This window comes from Henckelia pumila, chromosome 4 (genome assembly GCF_033568475.1).
Source record: "Henckelia pumila isolate YLH828 chromosome 4, ASM3356847v2, whole genome shotgun sequence".
Lineage (NCBI taxonomy): Eukaryota > Viridiplantae > Streptophyta > Magnoliopsida > Lamiales > Gesneriaceae > Henckelia > Henckelia pumila.
Window position 1 is genome coordinate 151,862,438 of NC_133123.1, and position 18,794 is coordinate 151,881,231.

General features: G+C 31.0%; 1 protein-coding gene across 1 annotated transcript; it reads left to right on the plus strand.

Annotated features, from left to right (window-relative positions):
* Positions 1–9,873: 9,873 nt before the first annotated feature.
* On the plus strand, positions 9,874–13,000 carry LOC140864688 (putative late blight resistance protein homolog R1A-10). Its single transcript, XM_073268987.1, has 2 exons — positions 9,874–12,676; positions 12,757–13,000. The coding sequence occupies exons 1-2, from the start codon at positions 11,184–11,186 to the stop codon at positions 12,854–12,856; spliced, it is 1,593 nt and encodes a 530-aa protein (XP_073125088.1). The 5' UTR covers positions 9,874–11,183; the 3' UTR covers positions 12,857–13,000.
* The last annotated feature ends 5,794 nt before the right edge of the window (positions 13,001–18,794 follow it).

An 18,794-nucleotide genomic window follows, 5' to 3' on the forward strand; every position in this document is an offset into this window, starting at 1 on the left:
CGTCGTAATCGAACTTTGTTGGACATGGTTCGATCTATGATGAGCTTCACTGAGCTCCCACCTTCGTTTTGGGGCTATGCGCTTGAAACGGCAATATTGTTGTTGAACAATGTCTACACTAAAGCAGTAGATAAAACTCCATACGATTTATGAAATGGAAAAGCTCCTAAGTATTCGTACTTAAGGATTTGGGGATGTCCTGCTTACGTGAAGCAGACAGTGGGAGATAAGTTGGATAGTCGATCCACCTTATGTTATTTTGTAGGATATCCGAAGAATTCAATCGGATATTATTTCTATCATCCTACTGAAACAAAAGTGTTTGTTTCAAGGAATGCCACCTTCATGGAGAAGGAGTTCATATTAGATAAGAAAGGCAAGATGCTGGAACTCGAAGAAATTCAAGAAGAACCCGAGATACAAAATAACGATCCTACACCTCAGGAACCATTGATTGACACGCCTATATCTAGGAGATCCGAGAGGACTTCTAGACCTCCTATTCGATATGGTCTTCTTCTTGAAGGGGATCAAAGTGAACCCGACATTGGATGTGATCCAAGAAACTTCAAGGAAGAAATTTCTGATGCGGATTCTAATTTATGGCTTGAAGCTATGCAGTCGGAAATAGATTCGATGCATTCGAACCAAGTTTGGTCTTTAGTAGATCCTCCCGATAGAATTGTTCCAATTGGGTGTAAATGGATCTACAAGAGAAAACTTGGGCCTGACGGTAAGGTATTGACCTACAAGGCACGATTGATGGCAAAAGGTTATACTCAAAGACAAGGAGTTGACTATGATGAAACCTTTTCACCAGTCGCAATGTTCAAGTTCATAAGAATCCTTATTGCCAAAGCAGCTTGGTATGACTATGATATATGGCAAATGGATGTAAAGACTGCATTTCTTAATGGAAACATTAAGGAAGAGATCTATATGATGCAGCCTGAGGGATACACATCCATAGGAAGCGAGCATAAGGTATGCAAGCTTCAGAGATCAATCTATGGTCTCAAACAAGCATCAAAAAGTTGGAACCAGAAATTTGATGAAACAATAAAGGATTTTGGTTTCATCAAGAACCCGGAGGAACCATGCATGTACAAGAAAGTAGTTAAGGATGCGGTAACATTCTTAGTACTTTATGTTAATGACATCTTACTCATTGGGAATGACGTAGAGATGTTGCAGTCAACAAAGATATGGTTATCATGTAGATTCTCGATGAAGGACTTAGGTGAGGCATCCTATATTCTAGGAATACAGATCTATAGAGATAGATCTAAAAGAATGATAGGACTCACTCAATCAACCTACATCAACACCATATTGAAAAGGTTTTCAATGGATGGGTCCAAGAGAGGACATCTACCTATGTGTCATGAAGTTTCTCTATCCAAGTCTATGTGTCCCAAGACTGATGAAGATATAGAGAAGATGACACACATACCATATACGTCAGCCATAGGTAGTATCATGTATGGGATGATATCTACCAGACCGGATGTGGCCTATGCTCTGAGCGTCACGAGCAGATCAAGCCAATCCCAGTCAAATGAATTGGAAAGCCGTGAAGGAAATTCTTAAGTACTTGCGAAGGACTAAGAATTTATTCATGGTTTATTGAGGGAGAGAATTGAAGTTGGAAGGCTATACTGACTCTAGCTTCCAATGTGACATGGATGACTCGAAGTCAACCTCTGGATTTGTATTCGTGCTCAATGGCGGTGCTGTCTCTTGGAAAAGTTCCAAGCAGGACACCACAGCGTATTCCACCACTGAGGCAGAATACATTACAGCATCAGCTGCGGCTAAAGAGGCGGTTTGGATAAGGAAATTCATCCAAGAGTTGGGTGTAATTCCTGAAGCTGTTGGTCCAGTCTCGGTGTACTGTGACAACACGGGTGCCGTTGCTCAGTCAAAGGAACCAAGGTCTCATCAGAAGTCCAAACACGTACTGAGGAAATACCACATCATCCGGGAGATCGTGGAAAGAGGAGACATCACTGTCGAAAGAGTGGCCTCTACAGACAATATCGCTGATCCACTTACTAAGCCCTTGCCAGGACCATTGTTTGACAAACATCGCGAAGCAATGGGATTACGTAGTATGACTAGTTGGCTTTAGGGCAAGTGGAAGATTGAAAGAGTGGGTGCTCGGTTAGCCAACTTGTGGCTAAAGGGCTTTTATGACTCTATGTATAAACAATCTTTGTTTAATATAATTTATATTCATTAATGGCATTTTCTTTATCTTTCTTCATATTGTTATATTGTGATATACTATTGCTGTTTTGATAAAGACCTTGAATATACTATAGTGTAAGTAAGATGAGATAGTGAATAAAGAGAGATCACTATTATGAAACACATCTTATAGTCACTATATATTCTAAACAGTTCCTAGTCAATTGAGCCGTCCGCAAATAAGGATAAGGATCGCTCGAGATTGAGACTAGCATTTGTGATGCCAAGTACCACGTTTCATTGGTAATGAACATGGAGATGTTCAAAGCATGCAAATGGATATTTATATGATGAATGATCGAACTACCCTATTCGGACTTTCAAAGTGGTTATCACTTATCGAGTGGATAAAGTCCGCGGTTTTGGTTGTACACCATTAGTTCTTATTACTTGAAACATCATTGAGACTTTATATGCTAGTACTGTACTTTGACTCATTTACCGACTCTATTGGGGTCATCAGGTGTCGGGATTGGTACAGTTACGACACATATAGGAGTCGATGCTTTGTTGTCAAGGATTCACCACATACTTGCGAGTGTGGATATCCTATGCGATCTGAGGAGATATTAGTGTGACAAATCTCTGGCCAGAGTACTCGATGTGATTTAGGTTACTTGGTTTTCTAGTAGCACATGCGATGTCACTATTTGATCTTCAAGATGCATTGCATAGTTATCGAATCTCGAACAACTCTCGATGTACCAATGGTTGTTGATTCGATCGGGATATTTGGATGAAGGGACTGTACTGTACGCTAACCAAAATCTACTGGTTCTTGCAGGCACTATCAGTGATACCTAGGGAATCATGGGGCGATGTTGCTAGACGCTCTTACCATGATTCGATGGGTAAGTCGGAAATTGTTGTTCCGAGTCACAAGGAGTTGTGAGCCCACGGCTAGCTGTATCCCTGAACCATTGAGGGTTACACAAGTAATGGATTACTAAAACCCCGTAGAGATAGTTAAATTTAAAGAGTTAAATTTAATGAAAAAGAAGTTGGACTTCTTAACTAAAGGGAGTGAGATTTCCTAAAATGACATAGGGATGAGAATTTTTGGAAATCACTGAATTCGGATTCAGAAAAATTATCTTGATTCTAAAAGATGTAGAAATGGTTTCTGTGCACATTGGTGAAATCAGTTTATCAATTGGAGTCACGATAAATTTTATATTAATTTCTAGAACAACGGGATTGCCTTGTTGGGCTTAAGTTATGGATTGTGGGCTTTAAAGAGTTAGAGTCCTAATACAATTATAACTTAATCTAGTCTAGAAATTATCTATAAATAGGCAGCAGTGTTCGAAAATTCCATATAGTTCATTCTTGAATTTTCGAAAATACTGCATCAAATTATTCAAGAGGATTTTCGAAAAATTCCTCTGTCCCTTTTGAGAAAATTCGGACTGTGATTTTTGTGAAAAATTGCAATCCGAATTAACAGATCAAATCTGTTTATTCTCTACGTAAAACTTTTGATTGATTTTTAGTGCAGTCAATCAGAGGGTTTTTGTTTTTCGTTCGTGGACCTAATTCCGGTGATTGATCGTGACGCCATCGGTTCCCGGGATTTACAAGAAGAGCAGATTAAGTTCTGTTGGTGTCCATAATCTCGCTTCGAGATTTTAAGGTAAAATATATAATTGTGATTATTTGTTTTACTTACACATATTTAATCGTAAAAGTTTTGATACCCTTGATATGGAATCGTTCCATATAATAAAATAAAATTTTTAAACTTCCGCTGCACCGGGTATCAATTCTTGATTGATCTGAACACGTTTTCCAACAGATTGTAGGCCGCAACATTACAATCCGCATATAGTTTTACGTCTTTATGCCAAGACTACAAACACAATCTTTAACATCTTTGTGTAAAGACTCTCACTCAACTAATCTATGAAATATATCTCTCTTTTATATGTGAGTGAGTTGGGTGTGAAGAACTTGACTTTTCAAGCTCAAGAATTTTGATGTATTCTTCACACCTTGGGCTTTGCTCTCAACTTACTTATTTCTTCAAGTAGGCTGCCCATGCTTTGAATCTCCTTCAAAAGCTTGTGTTTGAACTCCAAGATTTTGTACTTATAGGCTCCAAGAGTGATATAGCCGTTAGACACAAAAATAGAGCCGTTAAAATACTTTTGTATTGTTTCTATACTTTTTCTGGAGCTAAAATAAGTTCCACTAAACTGATCTTGGGAAACTGAATTTAGTGCGAAACTGGTACGGTAGCAGTTTCGGCACTGTAGCAGTTGAGCGATCTTCAGTTCGGGTGGGTAAACTACTCTTGGTCAACTTCACTTTAGGTAGTAGTTTAGCAACTTTCGAGACATGTGATCAGTCTAGCTTTGTATCTCTTGATTTGTTGATTTTTGGGCAAAGTGATGGATACAAAAGTTGTAGCCCTTGATCTTATATTTCCAACGCCACCAGAATCAATCAATTTGGAGTTCATATGCAACAGTTATGCTTGAAATACCAGAGCTACTCAAAATCAGTTTAGCACAAAATCGATTGAGTGCATATGATCAGTTTAATGTTATATCTCTTGAAACATTGATTTTGGGAAAAGTCATAAACATAAAAGTTGTAGCCCTTGTTCTTAGCTTTCCACGGAATTAAGAACCACTCAATTCGGAGTTAATATGCGAAAGTTATGCTTAAGAAACCAAACTATTGCAGAAATTCACTTCCGCACCAGTAACTTCAACTACGTTTAGCATCTACTTAGGAGCCGATTCAGTCTTCAACTTGTGAATATGATTTGTATATCATTCTCTTATCTTTCCAACCTATGGTGAATCATTCCATTCGGATAATGGAGCTGCAAGATATGGCCAAATTATCAGAACTGCTCGAATTAAACTGATGGTGTATTTGCTGCTAAACTGATCCGATTCAGTTTGGTATTGCGACGTTAGTTTGGCCAAGATAACATCCGTTTTTGCTCAACTGACTTGAAATACAATATGTTCCAAATTAAGTTTTCTTTGCAGTTGATTTGGCGGATAATCATTTGGATAACTGATGTAAGATATCATTGAAACACTGGAGCTCGCCAGAAATTCAGTTTAGCTGATTTCGAGTTTTGACTTCCATCTTAAAATGACTTCACTAGAGTAAATATGTTAGAAACACAATAACAAGTTTTGTTATCATCAAAATCAAGATTGTTTGTGTTCCAAAAACCCAACGCTTTATTCCATACCAATCAAATTATTGAATTTAATTAATTTAATTTTAATAATTAATTAATTTATTTATATATATATATATATAATCTATCTATATATAATATAATATAATATAATATAACCCCAATAAATATATGAGTTTCATTTGTGAATTTTTCTAATTGACCTTTTCCTCCATAATTAATTATTATTTATTCCTTAATTATTATTACTTGTTAATTACCCAACTAATTGACCTATTCTTCGATAATTAATTACTTGCTAATGACCATAATTTAATAATTATTCTTCTATAATCTATAAACAAATATTTATCCTTTGACGTTAATTTAATAAACAAATTTAATGATTATTCTTCTATTATATATATAAAAATATTTATCATTTGACGTTAATTTTAATAAACTTTGTTCTATACCAATCAGGTTTTTATTATTTTTAATGTAAAAAATAAATGTAATTTCAAAAATAACGTAAAATAAAAAAAATTGCAATTAATAACGTAAAACATCGAGCGTTCGCCACCAACTGTGGTGGACGCTGCCTTGTCGGCGGCCACAAGGCAGCGTCCGCCATCGACTGTGGCAGACGCTGCCTTGTTGGCAGACCCCGACCCCGCTACCCACCCCGCTGTCAACCACCGTTCCCACCCACCATCTGCCCGTAATCATCCATTCCCCCACCCACCCATCTATTTTTTTTTAAATAAATTATGGGAACACGGTATTTACACGTATATTTTCTTGACGCGTAAATATATATATATATATATATATATATATATATATATATATAATGCCACATCGCAAAATATATATAAATATATATACAAATATCGATTTATCGAATATATATTCATATATATATATATATATATAAATAATATATATGAATAAATAACGCCACATCGCAAATAATATGAGTGCTCAAAATATGAAATCTATATATATATATATAACTTTGGTTTTTTTTAAATATATATATATATATATATATAGGAATTTTCAGCTGCCCAACCATGTTTTCCCACTTGGTTCGCGACCACTAAAACCTGGTAGTGGGTTTTTAGTGATGCGAAAAAGAAAACAAAAAACACTAAAACCCACTACCGGGTTTTAGTGGTCGCGGACCAAGTGGAAAAACATGGTTGAGCAGCTGAAAAATATCTTATATATATATATAAATATATATAACGCCACATCACAGATTATATGAGTGCTCAAAAAAATATGAAATCTATATATTTATATATATGTATCTATCGTATATATACATATATAAATAAATATATATATACTGATAAATATATGTATAAATATCGTGTATCATATATAAATATAAATATAATGTACAAATATATATATATATATATATATATATATATAACATAATTTTGAATGTAAAATTATTTAAAATGAATGAAACATTAATATACTTACTTTAAGTTGAATTTTGCAGATGACGAAAACGAAAATTGAAGTCGATGAACGAGAGATGCGGAGAAGAGATTAGACGAATACTAAGCCCGACGAACAACAAAAAATTAAAGATTATGGATTTGAGAGAACGATACAGAAATTGAGCAATTGAGTTGAGCATATTGTGCGAAGTGTATTTAAAAGTCATTCGTATAATTAAACGGATAATTGAACATATATATGAGCGCATCTCGACCGTTGAAGTGGATACCCATTAAAATCGATACCGTTTAATTGGATATCGATTGGATTTCGATTGGTGGAGGGCTGCCAACAATTGGATATCACTGCCAACAAGGCAGCGTCGTCATAACTCGTGGCGGACGCTTGTGGCGTTTCACCTGAAACTTTTTAAATTTTACATTATTTTTGAAATTATATTTAATTTTTACATTAAAAATAATAAAAACCCAAAAAATTATTGATACCGTAAAAAAAAAATCAAATTATTGATATTAATAAAAAAACTGTATATAATTAGTTATCGATAATCATGAATCTCTTTAATAGAAAATTAATTATGGTGGCTTATATAAAAACAAAATCACTAATCTTAACAGAAAATAAACATAAAAATCTTATTACATTAATAGTGGAGACAGTCGAGAATAAATAGTATGAATTATTCTTCCATAATCAATATAAAAAAAAACATTTATCCTTTTGACGTTAATTTTAATAAACAAACTTAATTCTTCTATTATCTATAAAAAAAATATTTATCCTTTGACGTTAATTTTAATAAAATTTGTTCTACACCAATCAAATTATTGATATTAATAAAAGAAACTTTATATAATTAGTTGTCGATAATCATGAAGCTCTTTAATAGAAAATTAATTATGGTGATTTATATAAAAATAAAATCACTAATTTTAACACAAGATCAATTATAAAAATCTTATTATATTATATTGGATAGAGTCGAGAATAAATAATATGAATTATTCTTCTATAATCTATAAAAAAAAGTATTTATCCTTTGATGTTAATTTTAATAAACAAATTTAATGATTATTCTTCTATTATCTATAAAAAAATATTTATGCTTTGACGTTAATTTTAATAAACTTTGTTCTATATCAATCAAATTATTGATATTGATAAAAGAAAATTTATATAATTAGTTATCGATAGTCATGAATCTCTTTAATAGACAATTAAATTATGGTGGCTTATACAAAAAATTACTAATCTTAACACAAGATCAATTATAAAAATCTTATTATATTAATAGTGGAGAGATTAATTCGAAAGTAGATAGTTTGAATTTAATGTTATGTGTATCGTGAAAATAATTATCAAATTGCATAATCGTTCGGTACTTAATCTCATGCAAACAAATTGACTCATCGTTCAATTATTTATATATAAATATATATGTCAAGATAATGTCAATGACTCCGTCTATGAAATACACGTGAACATTTATCATAAAATTCTCCATCATTATCATTTACTTACCGTGCGTATATTAACGAGAATCCATGTGTACATTCATTCACGATTTAGATGATGTTTACAACCTCAAAAGATAAATGATTATAATTTTTTTTAAATAAATTATAATAATAAAATATTAATCAATAACAACATATTAAAGATGCTATATGACTTTTTGAATGTTTCCTATGACTTACAAATGTTAACTTATCCATTAAGATGAATTCGAATATCCATACAAAATCAGCTTTTTGCAGTTCAATAACATAGATGCAATAGATGATATTAAACACACATGCACCACTTAGAGAAAAATAACGACAACCAAGAGGTCGATATATGTCAAGATATGTATTCTTAGGCAAAATAACGAAATTACACTTTAAAAAGATAAAATTATATAATATGAATATTGATATCATCGATCAAAGAGTGATTACTTTGCTATTACAACAAAAAAGTTTTCAATATACATGTTTTTACAGTTAAATGAATTGAAGTTTGGTTTAGTTGTACGCACCAGAAAATATGTCATTTGCCTTTAATTATATCTGAAAAATCATCGCAATGTCTGTGTAACCATTACGATTCATAATTCGCTTGATTTGTGTCTGCATTGTAGGGGACACGTATTCATGAACTCATTTTCTCAAATCTAATCTACAATTTTCGAGCACTAATATTCGAGGTATCGTTAGCTTGTTATTTTTAATTTTATCCTTTCACATAATTAAATGTGATTGATTTAATTTGTGTCATATTGAAACAAAATTTAAGTCATCGGTAGTCAACCAACTAATGAAATGACTTGATTTCAGACTCTCAATTTTCATATATTTTATCTCTATATCTATTTACGAGTCATTATCTTGTAAATAAAAATTGATGATGGATTCTTAATCTTTTTTTCATATGAATATATACTCAATTTGAACTAATTGAAAAATTAGTTTCTCCATGTCATTAAATTACTAAAACAATCAATTATCTTTTAAAACTGTGATTTAACTCTGACTCATTCATGTGAAATTAAGTCCCTTTCGAGTAAATTATTTTTTTTAAATCAACACTTTTTTCCATCTAATGATGTTATTCACATTTTTTTTTATCAATAATCGCACCTAATTAATATACACATCATCTTTACTATATTATGATTAATAAACCCATTAGAGTAACTAACTTTGATCATTTTAATAAATTTTCAAATTTATCCTTATAATTATTTCAAATCTATTCAATGATTAAGAGGTAAAAATGTTATTTAGGATTAAAAAACTCCCAATTCTTATTCCCACTATCCCACTATCTTAATTTTTAATTATCATTTTTATAAAAATATATTATGTGCACATGCATTGCATGTGCTTAGTGTATTAATATTAATTATTATTCAAAAAACTGAAAAGCCTCATTCCTCTCTCATTCAACCTAATAAAATCTCCTTCTCTATCCACAAAGCACTTTTTTTTAAATACTTTCTACCAAATCCAAACGGGCTCTAAATTTCTAAGCAGAAGAGAAGCAATTCTACACGAGATTACGAAAGATGGTTTGGTAGCTTGGGAACTACACCAGAAGACGTGAGAATTTGGTATTCGAGAGATGCATTATTGGAGAAGGTTAGCCAAGAAAGGGAGCTTCGGAACTACATGACCAGGAGAGCCAACGCTGCTACCTTGATTATTCAGGTTAAAACTTGATTTTGTATCTTGAAAATTAAATTGAGTTATTGTTTATTGGGTTTTCAGTATCTTCTTTTTTTGTCCAAGTTTGAGATGAATTCAAAGTACGTGGAGGTGACATCATGAGATCAAAATGATAGAATTACTCCAGCGGCAGGAGTGGGAAATAATGATGAATAAAAGTGTCAATAATCTCACCAAAGTTGGTCAGGATTTGTGGAGAGCGAAAAACAAAAGGGATTTCTTATGTTCAGTGCATATTAGAGAGGGTTTTAAGTTTGTCTACAATAATTAAATGTGATGTGTATAATATTAAATACCATACGTGTATGTGATGTGACCAAAATAATCATTCAAATCTTCTTTGTCACCAAAAACCATGCCAACCCATCCATCATGATAAAAAAAATGACCCATTTCTAAACATTTTAAAAATAGTGGAATTAAATCAAAACCGACAAGATATCATATCAAAATTTAAAAGTGATAAATTTATAGGATTAAATATCAATTTTTCCAAAGTTATATGTATGCTAATTTAAGCAGTTCCTTATACCGTCAATTAATGCAATAACTCTCAAAAGCTTCAACTATCTAAAAATTAGGGCGGTGGTCAACGCCTAGGCGGTTTATCAATCTCTCTAGCTCAACTATTATATATCAAGTTATTTTAAAATTTTAGAATGAAATTTATTATAATTTGTAGGAGAAAATTAAATTTCAAAAACAAAATCAGAACCGATCTCTTGTAAAAAAAAATAATGATTAATTAATGGTATTATTCTTCCCGCACCCAGTTTTCCCAAAGCTAAATACATAAATAATGATTAATTTCCTTCGGGTCAACCCTTTTCTTTATAAATAATGATTAATTAATTGTATTATATCAAGAAAACGCGTGGCTCTCATTTTCCCATGGCTGCTTACGCTGCGCTTCTTGCTCTTGCTCGATCTTTGCGAGAGATTGGGGATCTTCAACAGTATGCCGATCCTCTTCACAAATTTCTTTCCATGATAAAGTTGATTTAATCATCACTTTCCTTGAAGATTATTCAGACAAGCATCATGGAACACTTGATTTTGTGGAGAATGGGATCAACAAAGCTGCATTTGAAGCTCAAGATTTCATGGATTCGTATTTGTGTTGGGCATCTACTACTGATCATGATGATGAGATGAATTTGGATCGAGACTTAACCATGGCGTCTGAAAGAATTGATTTTATTTTGGGAGAGACGCTGAAGATGAACAACAGTGACACAGCTCAAGATCTCCCATCCCTGTCTTATTCTTCTCCTGTTGATTCTTTATCTACGATCCAAGCCACTGCCAAAAAAATGGTTGTGGGATTTGAGGATGACTTGAATTCAATCAAAGAAAGGTTATACGAAGATTCTGCTAAGCTTCAAATCATCCCAATTGTGGGGATGGGAGGAATCGGGAAGACGACTCTAGCTAGAAGAGCCTACGAGGATTCAATCCTTTCTCAATACTTCGACACACACGCATGGATTACAGTGTCACAAGAGTATCAAAGGAAAGAGATTCTTTCGGGGCTTTTGAAGTCCCTCAAGAATGAACAATCTAATGGGAGCCAAGCAGAATTGGCAAAACGAGTGTACCAAAATCTCATGGGCAGGCGATATCTCATTGTGATTGATGATATGTGGAGTACCGAAGCATGGGATGGTTTAAAGATGACATTCCCCGATGATGGTAGTGGAAGTCGAATCTTGTTAACCACCAGGCTGTTAGATGTGGCTTCTTATGCAGGATGTTCAGATACTCTGGTTCACCAAATGAATTTTATAACTGAAGACCAAAGTTGGGAACTACTTCAAGAAAGAGTTTTTGGACAACAATCTTGTCCTCCCCAACTGGTGGAGGTCGGGAAGAAGATTGCGAAAAATTGCGGTGGACTTCCACTCACCATCGTAGTGGTTGCTGGACTACTGATTTCTGCAGAAAACGTCAAGAGAGAAGAAGTTTGGGAAAATATTTCGGACAATATAAGTTCTAGAGAGCCTACAATTGCACTTCAATGCTCAAAGATACTCTGTTTTAGTTATGATCGGTTACCTCTCCGACTAAAACCATGTTTCCTATACATTGCGGCTTTCCCAGAAGATTTTGAAATAGATGTTTCTAAGCTACTCAGGTTGTGGGTTGCGGAGGGATTTCTGAAACCAAATGATGGGTTCAAATGCTTGGAAGATGTTGGGGAAAGTTACTTGGAGGATCTTGTGAAGAGAAGTTTGCTCTTGGTGAGCAAGAAAAGGCGGGATGGTAAACTCAAAGCAATTGGAATCCATGATATGTTGAGGGAGATTTGCATAACAAAAGCTGAAGAAGATGGGTTTCTTCATCGTCATGTGTCATCCAAAACAGATTCCGGAACAGAATTCATAGAGAATCCATGTCGCCGCCTCACAATTCAAAACACCGAGGGAGATAAAGAATGGGAAGTCCTAGATTCAAGCGTTCGATCAATTCTACTGTTTTCCCATACAAATTCTCTGTCAAAATTACATGTACGGTCTAGGCACATCTGTATCTTCGATACACCAGGCATAAGCGGGTCCAACTTTTCAGATACAATCTCCACATTCCATAATTTGAGGTACTTACATTTTTCCAAATTGGATACATCTCCAGTCTCATTATCAAAATTTCCTAATCTTGAAACTATTGTTCGTGAAGATTATTTCCCAGTAGACCTACCATATCAAATTTTAATGATGCCCAAGTTAAGGCATCTGATCTTTCACGAAGGCCTTCATTTATACTACTACCCCTCTGACACCGAATTTGTTCATGAAAGTGATCTACAAACAATCGAGAGAGTGATAGATTTTGTATTCGCCGACCAGATCACCAGAATACTCGTGAATCTGAAAAAGTTGAAAGTTGCATATAATATGAAGAATCGTGGTTGGGATTATTTTAATTTCGGCAACCTTTCGGATTTACGAAACCTCGAGCACTTGGATATCATTGTGCGGTATAAGAATCAGGACTGGCGCCATTCCTCAATAACATGGAACCATGCTTTCCCAATGGCTCTAAAGATTTTAACTCTGGAAGGAGTCCCATTACCTTGGGAAACATGACCATAATCGGGTCGCTCCCGAATCTTCAAGTGCTCACGATGGCGGATAATTGTGGCACTAAACTTTCCGAGTGGAAAACAGTGGAAGGTGAATTTCTTCAACTCAAGTATTTTTGTTCTGAGTTAGATGGGCTGGTGAAGTGGGAAACGGAAAAAGAGCATTTCCCATGCCTTGAAACCTTGATTCTCGTGATGGCCAGGAGCATGGATGAGATTCCTGTTGGCATAGGAGAAATAGATACCCTTCAATGCATAGAGCTGTGGGGCTGTAAAAAATCATTGGTGGACTCAGCCAAGCAAATTGAAAAACATCAACATGAAAATGGAAACAATGGGTTTCGTGTCATTCATGACGATTAATGGACATTTTTTTTTTTTGAAGAATTATTACGAAAGAGATTCTTGTACATGGAACTATAAAAAAAAAAAAGAAAAAAAAAAAGAAAGTGTGGCCAATTGTGTTTTTAGTTTTTTACGTGCCTTCCACTGGGTTTATTGTCGTGTATCTATCTATTTATTTATTCTATTATATAAATATATGAGTTTATTGTCGTGTGTCTTCGTTTAATTTTTGAACTACGTTATGACTTGATCGCTATATTGGATACGTAGACAATTTAGATATATTCTGAGTACAGTCATAAATTTGTTGTTTTCTTTTCGCATGAAATAATAATGTCTCATATTTTTAGTGAAAGTTAAATACAATCAAAAGATTGGAAAAAAAAAATCTTCAAGTTTTCTTAGGTAGTCAAATAAATTCACAAATGAACTCACATAAATAAATTATTGAAAGAGAAAATCACATTAATTATTTAGTAGTGAGAAAAAAGTACTCAATTAAATTCACAAATGAACTCACATCTTTATATATTGATAATGATAAATTGTAGATGCAAAAATATGAAAGTGTATAATAAAAAATTAGTGTGTAAAAAATAAAAATATTTAAGTTAATTCACAATTGTTAATCATATGTTAATAATAGTAGTAAAATACATATTAGATAGATTAGAAATATTAAAATAAAGTAGATATTCATTAGATTAAAAAAAGTACACTATGCAACCTTTTTTATTTTAATTATTCATATACTATCTTAAAAAAATATTATTAGTAATTCATGTACTTGTTTATTTGTGAATTATAATATTGAATAAAATAAATTATAAAGTATGGTAAAAATATTTATTAGTCACATAAATAAATTATTGGAAGAGAAAAACATATTAATTATTTAATAATTAAAAAATGATAGTCAAGTAAATTCATAAATCAACTAACATATTTATATATGTAATAAATAATAATATAAATAGATAGATAATAGATAGAATAGATATATGTAATACATTATATATATATATAATTATAATAATAAACAAAGAACAAATTAAATTGAAGACATTAATGAGGGAATGACATATAAGTAAATTCACAGTTCAACTCACATATTTATATATGTAATAGATAGATAATAGATAATATATAATTTTAATAATAATAATAAACAAAGAACACATTAAGATATTAGATAGATTAAAAAAAATTAAAGTACACTATGCAACTTTTTTATTTTAAGTATTCATATATTATCTTATCAGAGTATTATTAGTAATATATATAATGTTACACACACAACGCGTGTGCTGCGGTGAATAATATATACTAGGCATAAGCATGTGTGTTGCATGTGTCAAGCAATGAAACCTATATTTCATATTAATAATTATATTATATGTCAAAAAAAATATATCGGTCAACTCTATGTTGAATTCAACTGAAAGAGACAAGAGTTGAATTTAGGCAAAAACGACGATAAATAATAGAACAAAAATGATATGAGTCTTTATGTATAAATGAGACATGTGTTAATGTTTCTACTGTATGATTGTTCAAACAGCAACGAGTTTCTTGTTATAAGACGCGGTCTTTCTATTTAATAATGAGAAAATGATAGTCAAATAAATTCACAAATCAACTCACATATTTATATCACGTTATTATAATGAGATGTCATAGAATCTTTTTATATAATAACATAATATTATATATTAAATATATACAAAATAGTAATACATGCTTAAATCTATCTATCTATATATTATATAAATATGTGAATTTATTGTCGCGTGTCTTCGCTTAATTTTTGAACTACGTTATAACTTGATTTCTATATTGGGTGCTTAGTCAACTTAGATATATTCTGAGTATAATCATGAATTTGTTGTTTTCTTTTTCACATGAAATAATAATATGTCTCATATTTTCAGTGAAAGTTAAATACAATCAAAAGATCGGGAAAAAAAATTCTTCAAATATCCTTAGGGTAGTCAAGTAAATTCACAATTGAACTCACATAAATAAATTATTAAAAAAATAAAAGCTCATTAATTATTTAATAATGAGAAAAGAGTAGTCAAGTAAACTCACAAATGAAGTCACATATTTATATATTGATAATGATAAATAATAGATGCAAAAATATAAAAGTGTATAATAGAAAATTAGTGCGTAAAAAATAAAAAATTTAAGTTAATTCACAATTGTCAATCATATGTTAATAATAATAGTAAAATAGATATTAGATAACTTAGAAAAATTAAAATAAAGTAGATATTCATTAGATTAAAAAAATAAAGTACACTATGCAGCTTTTTTTATTTTAAGTATTCATATACTATCTTAAAAGAGTATTATTAGTAATTCATGTACTTGTTCATTTGCGAATTATAGTATCGAATAAAATAAATTATAAAGTATGGTAAAAATATTTAATAGTCACATAAATAAATTATTGAAAGATAAAAACATATTAATTTTTTAATAATGAGAAAATGATAGTCAAGTAAATTAATAAATCAACTAACATATTTATATATGTAATAAATAATAATATAAATAGATAGATAATAGACAGAATAGATACATGCAATACATTATAATTATAATAAGGGAAAATAAGTTTTTTGGTCCATTAACTTGTCCATGTTTTGATTTTGGTCCATTAACTTTTTCGATGTGGGTTTTGGTACACTAACTTTGCATTTTTTGTGTTTTTTGGTCCAACTGCTTACGTGTCAACTTCTGATTGGTCCAAAAAAATGACGTGGACCAATCAAAAGCTGACACGTATGCAGTTGGACCAAAAAACACTGTAAATGCAAAGTTAATGTACCAAAACCCACATCAAAAAAGTTAATGGACCAAAATTCAAAGGGGGTAAAGTTATTGGACTAAAAAAATTATTTTCCCTTATAATAATAAACAAAGAACACATTAAATTAAAAATAGTCAAGTAAATTCAAAAATCAACTAACATATTTATATATGTAATAAATTATAACATAAGGTACCGCTTGGTAGTTTTGATGAGATAAATAATACATAGATAAGTAATATAATGTAATAAAAAATAAATAAAAAATGATAGTAAATATAGTATTTGATTTGATTGATGGATTATAATTTATTGATTTGATTTATAAAATTTATATTAAAAAATGACAAATTACCATTTTATCCTTTTAAAAATAAAATAAAATATGAATAATATTATTTATAAGGGGTAATATAGTAATTTAAATTAAATGATTTGATTGATGTAAGATAAATAATTGATGATTTGATTGATGTAAAATAAATAATTAATAGATGAATAAATAATATGATGAGAAGAACGTGGGATTTGATAGGATAAATTATACACATATTAATAATATAGGCTACCAAACGGAGCCTAAATAGATAGATAATAGATAGAATAGATATATGTAATACATTATAATTATAATTATAATAATAAACAAAGAACACATTAAATTGAAGACATTAATGAGGAAAATACATATGAGTAAATTCACATTTCAACTCACATATGGATCGAATGTTATTGTTGAAAGTAAAAGCTCAATTTGGTGCATACAAGAATTTGAAAAAAAGGTACACTTGATTTTTCAATTTCAATTTTTGTAATATCTTATTTATGATATTTTGTTCAAGGAAAACAATTTTGAAAGATGTCTGATTAATGTTGTCCATTCTTTTAAGAGAACATGACAGTGTCAATGAACACAGCTGATATACTGTAGTTTAATTCTTCAAGGAAGAATATGTTATCTCGCATGAAGCGATATATGAATTATGAATTTGACACAAAATATTGAAATATACGTCATAATCAAGTATCGTACTAAGTGTACATCGGTATCTCATATCACTATCGTACCTGAAGTACGTAAAGAGATTTTATTGATATCTATCAAGCAATATATAAAAGTTTGTGGAGACCGTTGATGTCTACCAAAATTATATGTTTCATCGTATGTTGATATAAATGTATGAAAGATCTTGAAGATCGTTTGATTGACGATGAAAAAAAATGATATGATGTGCTTGATATTATAAAATAGTGATATACAATATTGACGTATATGGATTTTTGAATCTAGTAGATATTGATTTGATTTAAATAGTATATTAAAAATTAATATTTTTAGAAGAGCTAAAGAGCTCCAAAAGTATCATTGATATAAATACTTTTAGAGTTTGACATAATGGATTGAATTGAACATTCAAATTATATAAATAGTTGAAAAACTATTGATATAGTGCACAAAGTTGTTAATGAATAAGCCAAAAGTCCCTAGACCCTAGATCGATAAATATGAATGTTTTTGAATCAAAGATCCATAAAATTTTATGAATTCTTATTGGCTTATCAAATTTTATATCACTATCATTAGCTCAAATTGGTAGAGAATCCCCATATTATCTAGAATGAATAAATAACGTGATCCCACAAAGCGCAACATGATGTTTGCAAAAATACGTATTGAGAAAAACTTCCAGAATATGTAATCAAGACAAGCTTGATCAAAAAAGAGTATATGCATATCAATTTTATGATTATAAATACGTTGGTTTAGTTGATTTATTTTTCCTCCAATAAACTATTAAACCATAAAAATAAATGGGTCATATTTGGAGATATCTGAAAGATATATTATAAATATTATGCCAAATGCTCATGTACTGGAAGTTAATGTTTATGCGATAAATGCACTACATAAATCTCTTGAAGAGATTGTAAATATGTTGGAAATAAATTAAATCTTATGATCAATTATTTGAGCAATGAGATTTTATGACGCAAAATTCTCATTTGTTATTTTTGTAAAACAATGTTTCCAACATTGAGGGGGAGAAATTAGAAGCTACAAGAATATTTTTGAGATCGATCCCAATGAATATAAAGTGAAAATGATGTTCAAAGTTTAAATCTCAAAATACATTATTTGATCTTGTGTATAATATCATTTATATTATTTAGCTTCATTTATGTTCAAGTTGAACAATATATATAAATCTTCTTTAGTGACGAAATCCCTTTAAAGAAAATGAGTGAACATCTCAATGTGAAAAGAATAATGAAGGCTGGTCGTTGTGAAAAGAAATTAATGTCCTGCAGGACCATATCTTATATTACTTGCAAGTAAATGAGAAAGACGCTAGAAGCGTGAACGACCAATTATTTCAATGAATTCAAGTTGGATTATGTTATTCCTGAAGAATAACAGATATATTAAAAGATGAGATTTTGCAAATTATTTGGGATCAAAACTATATA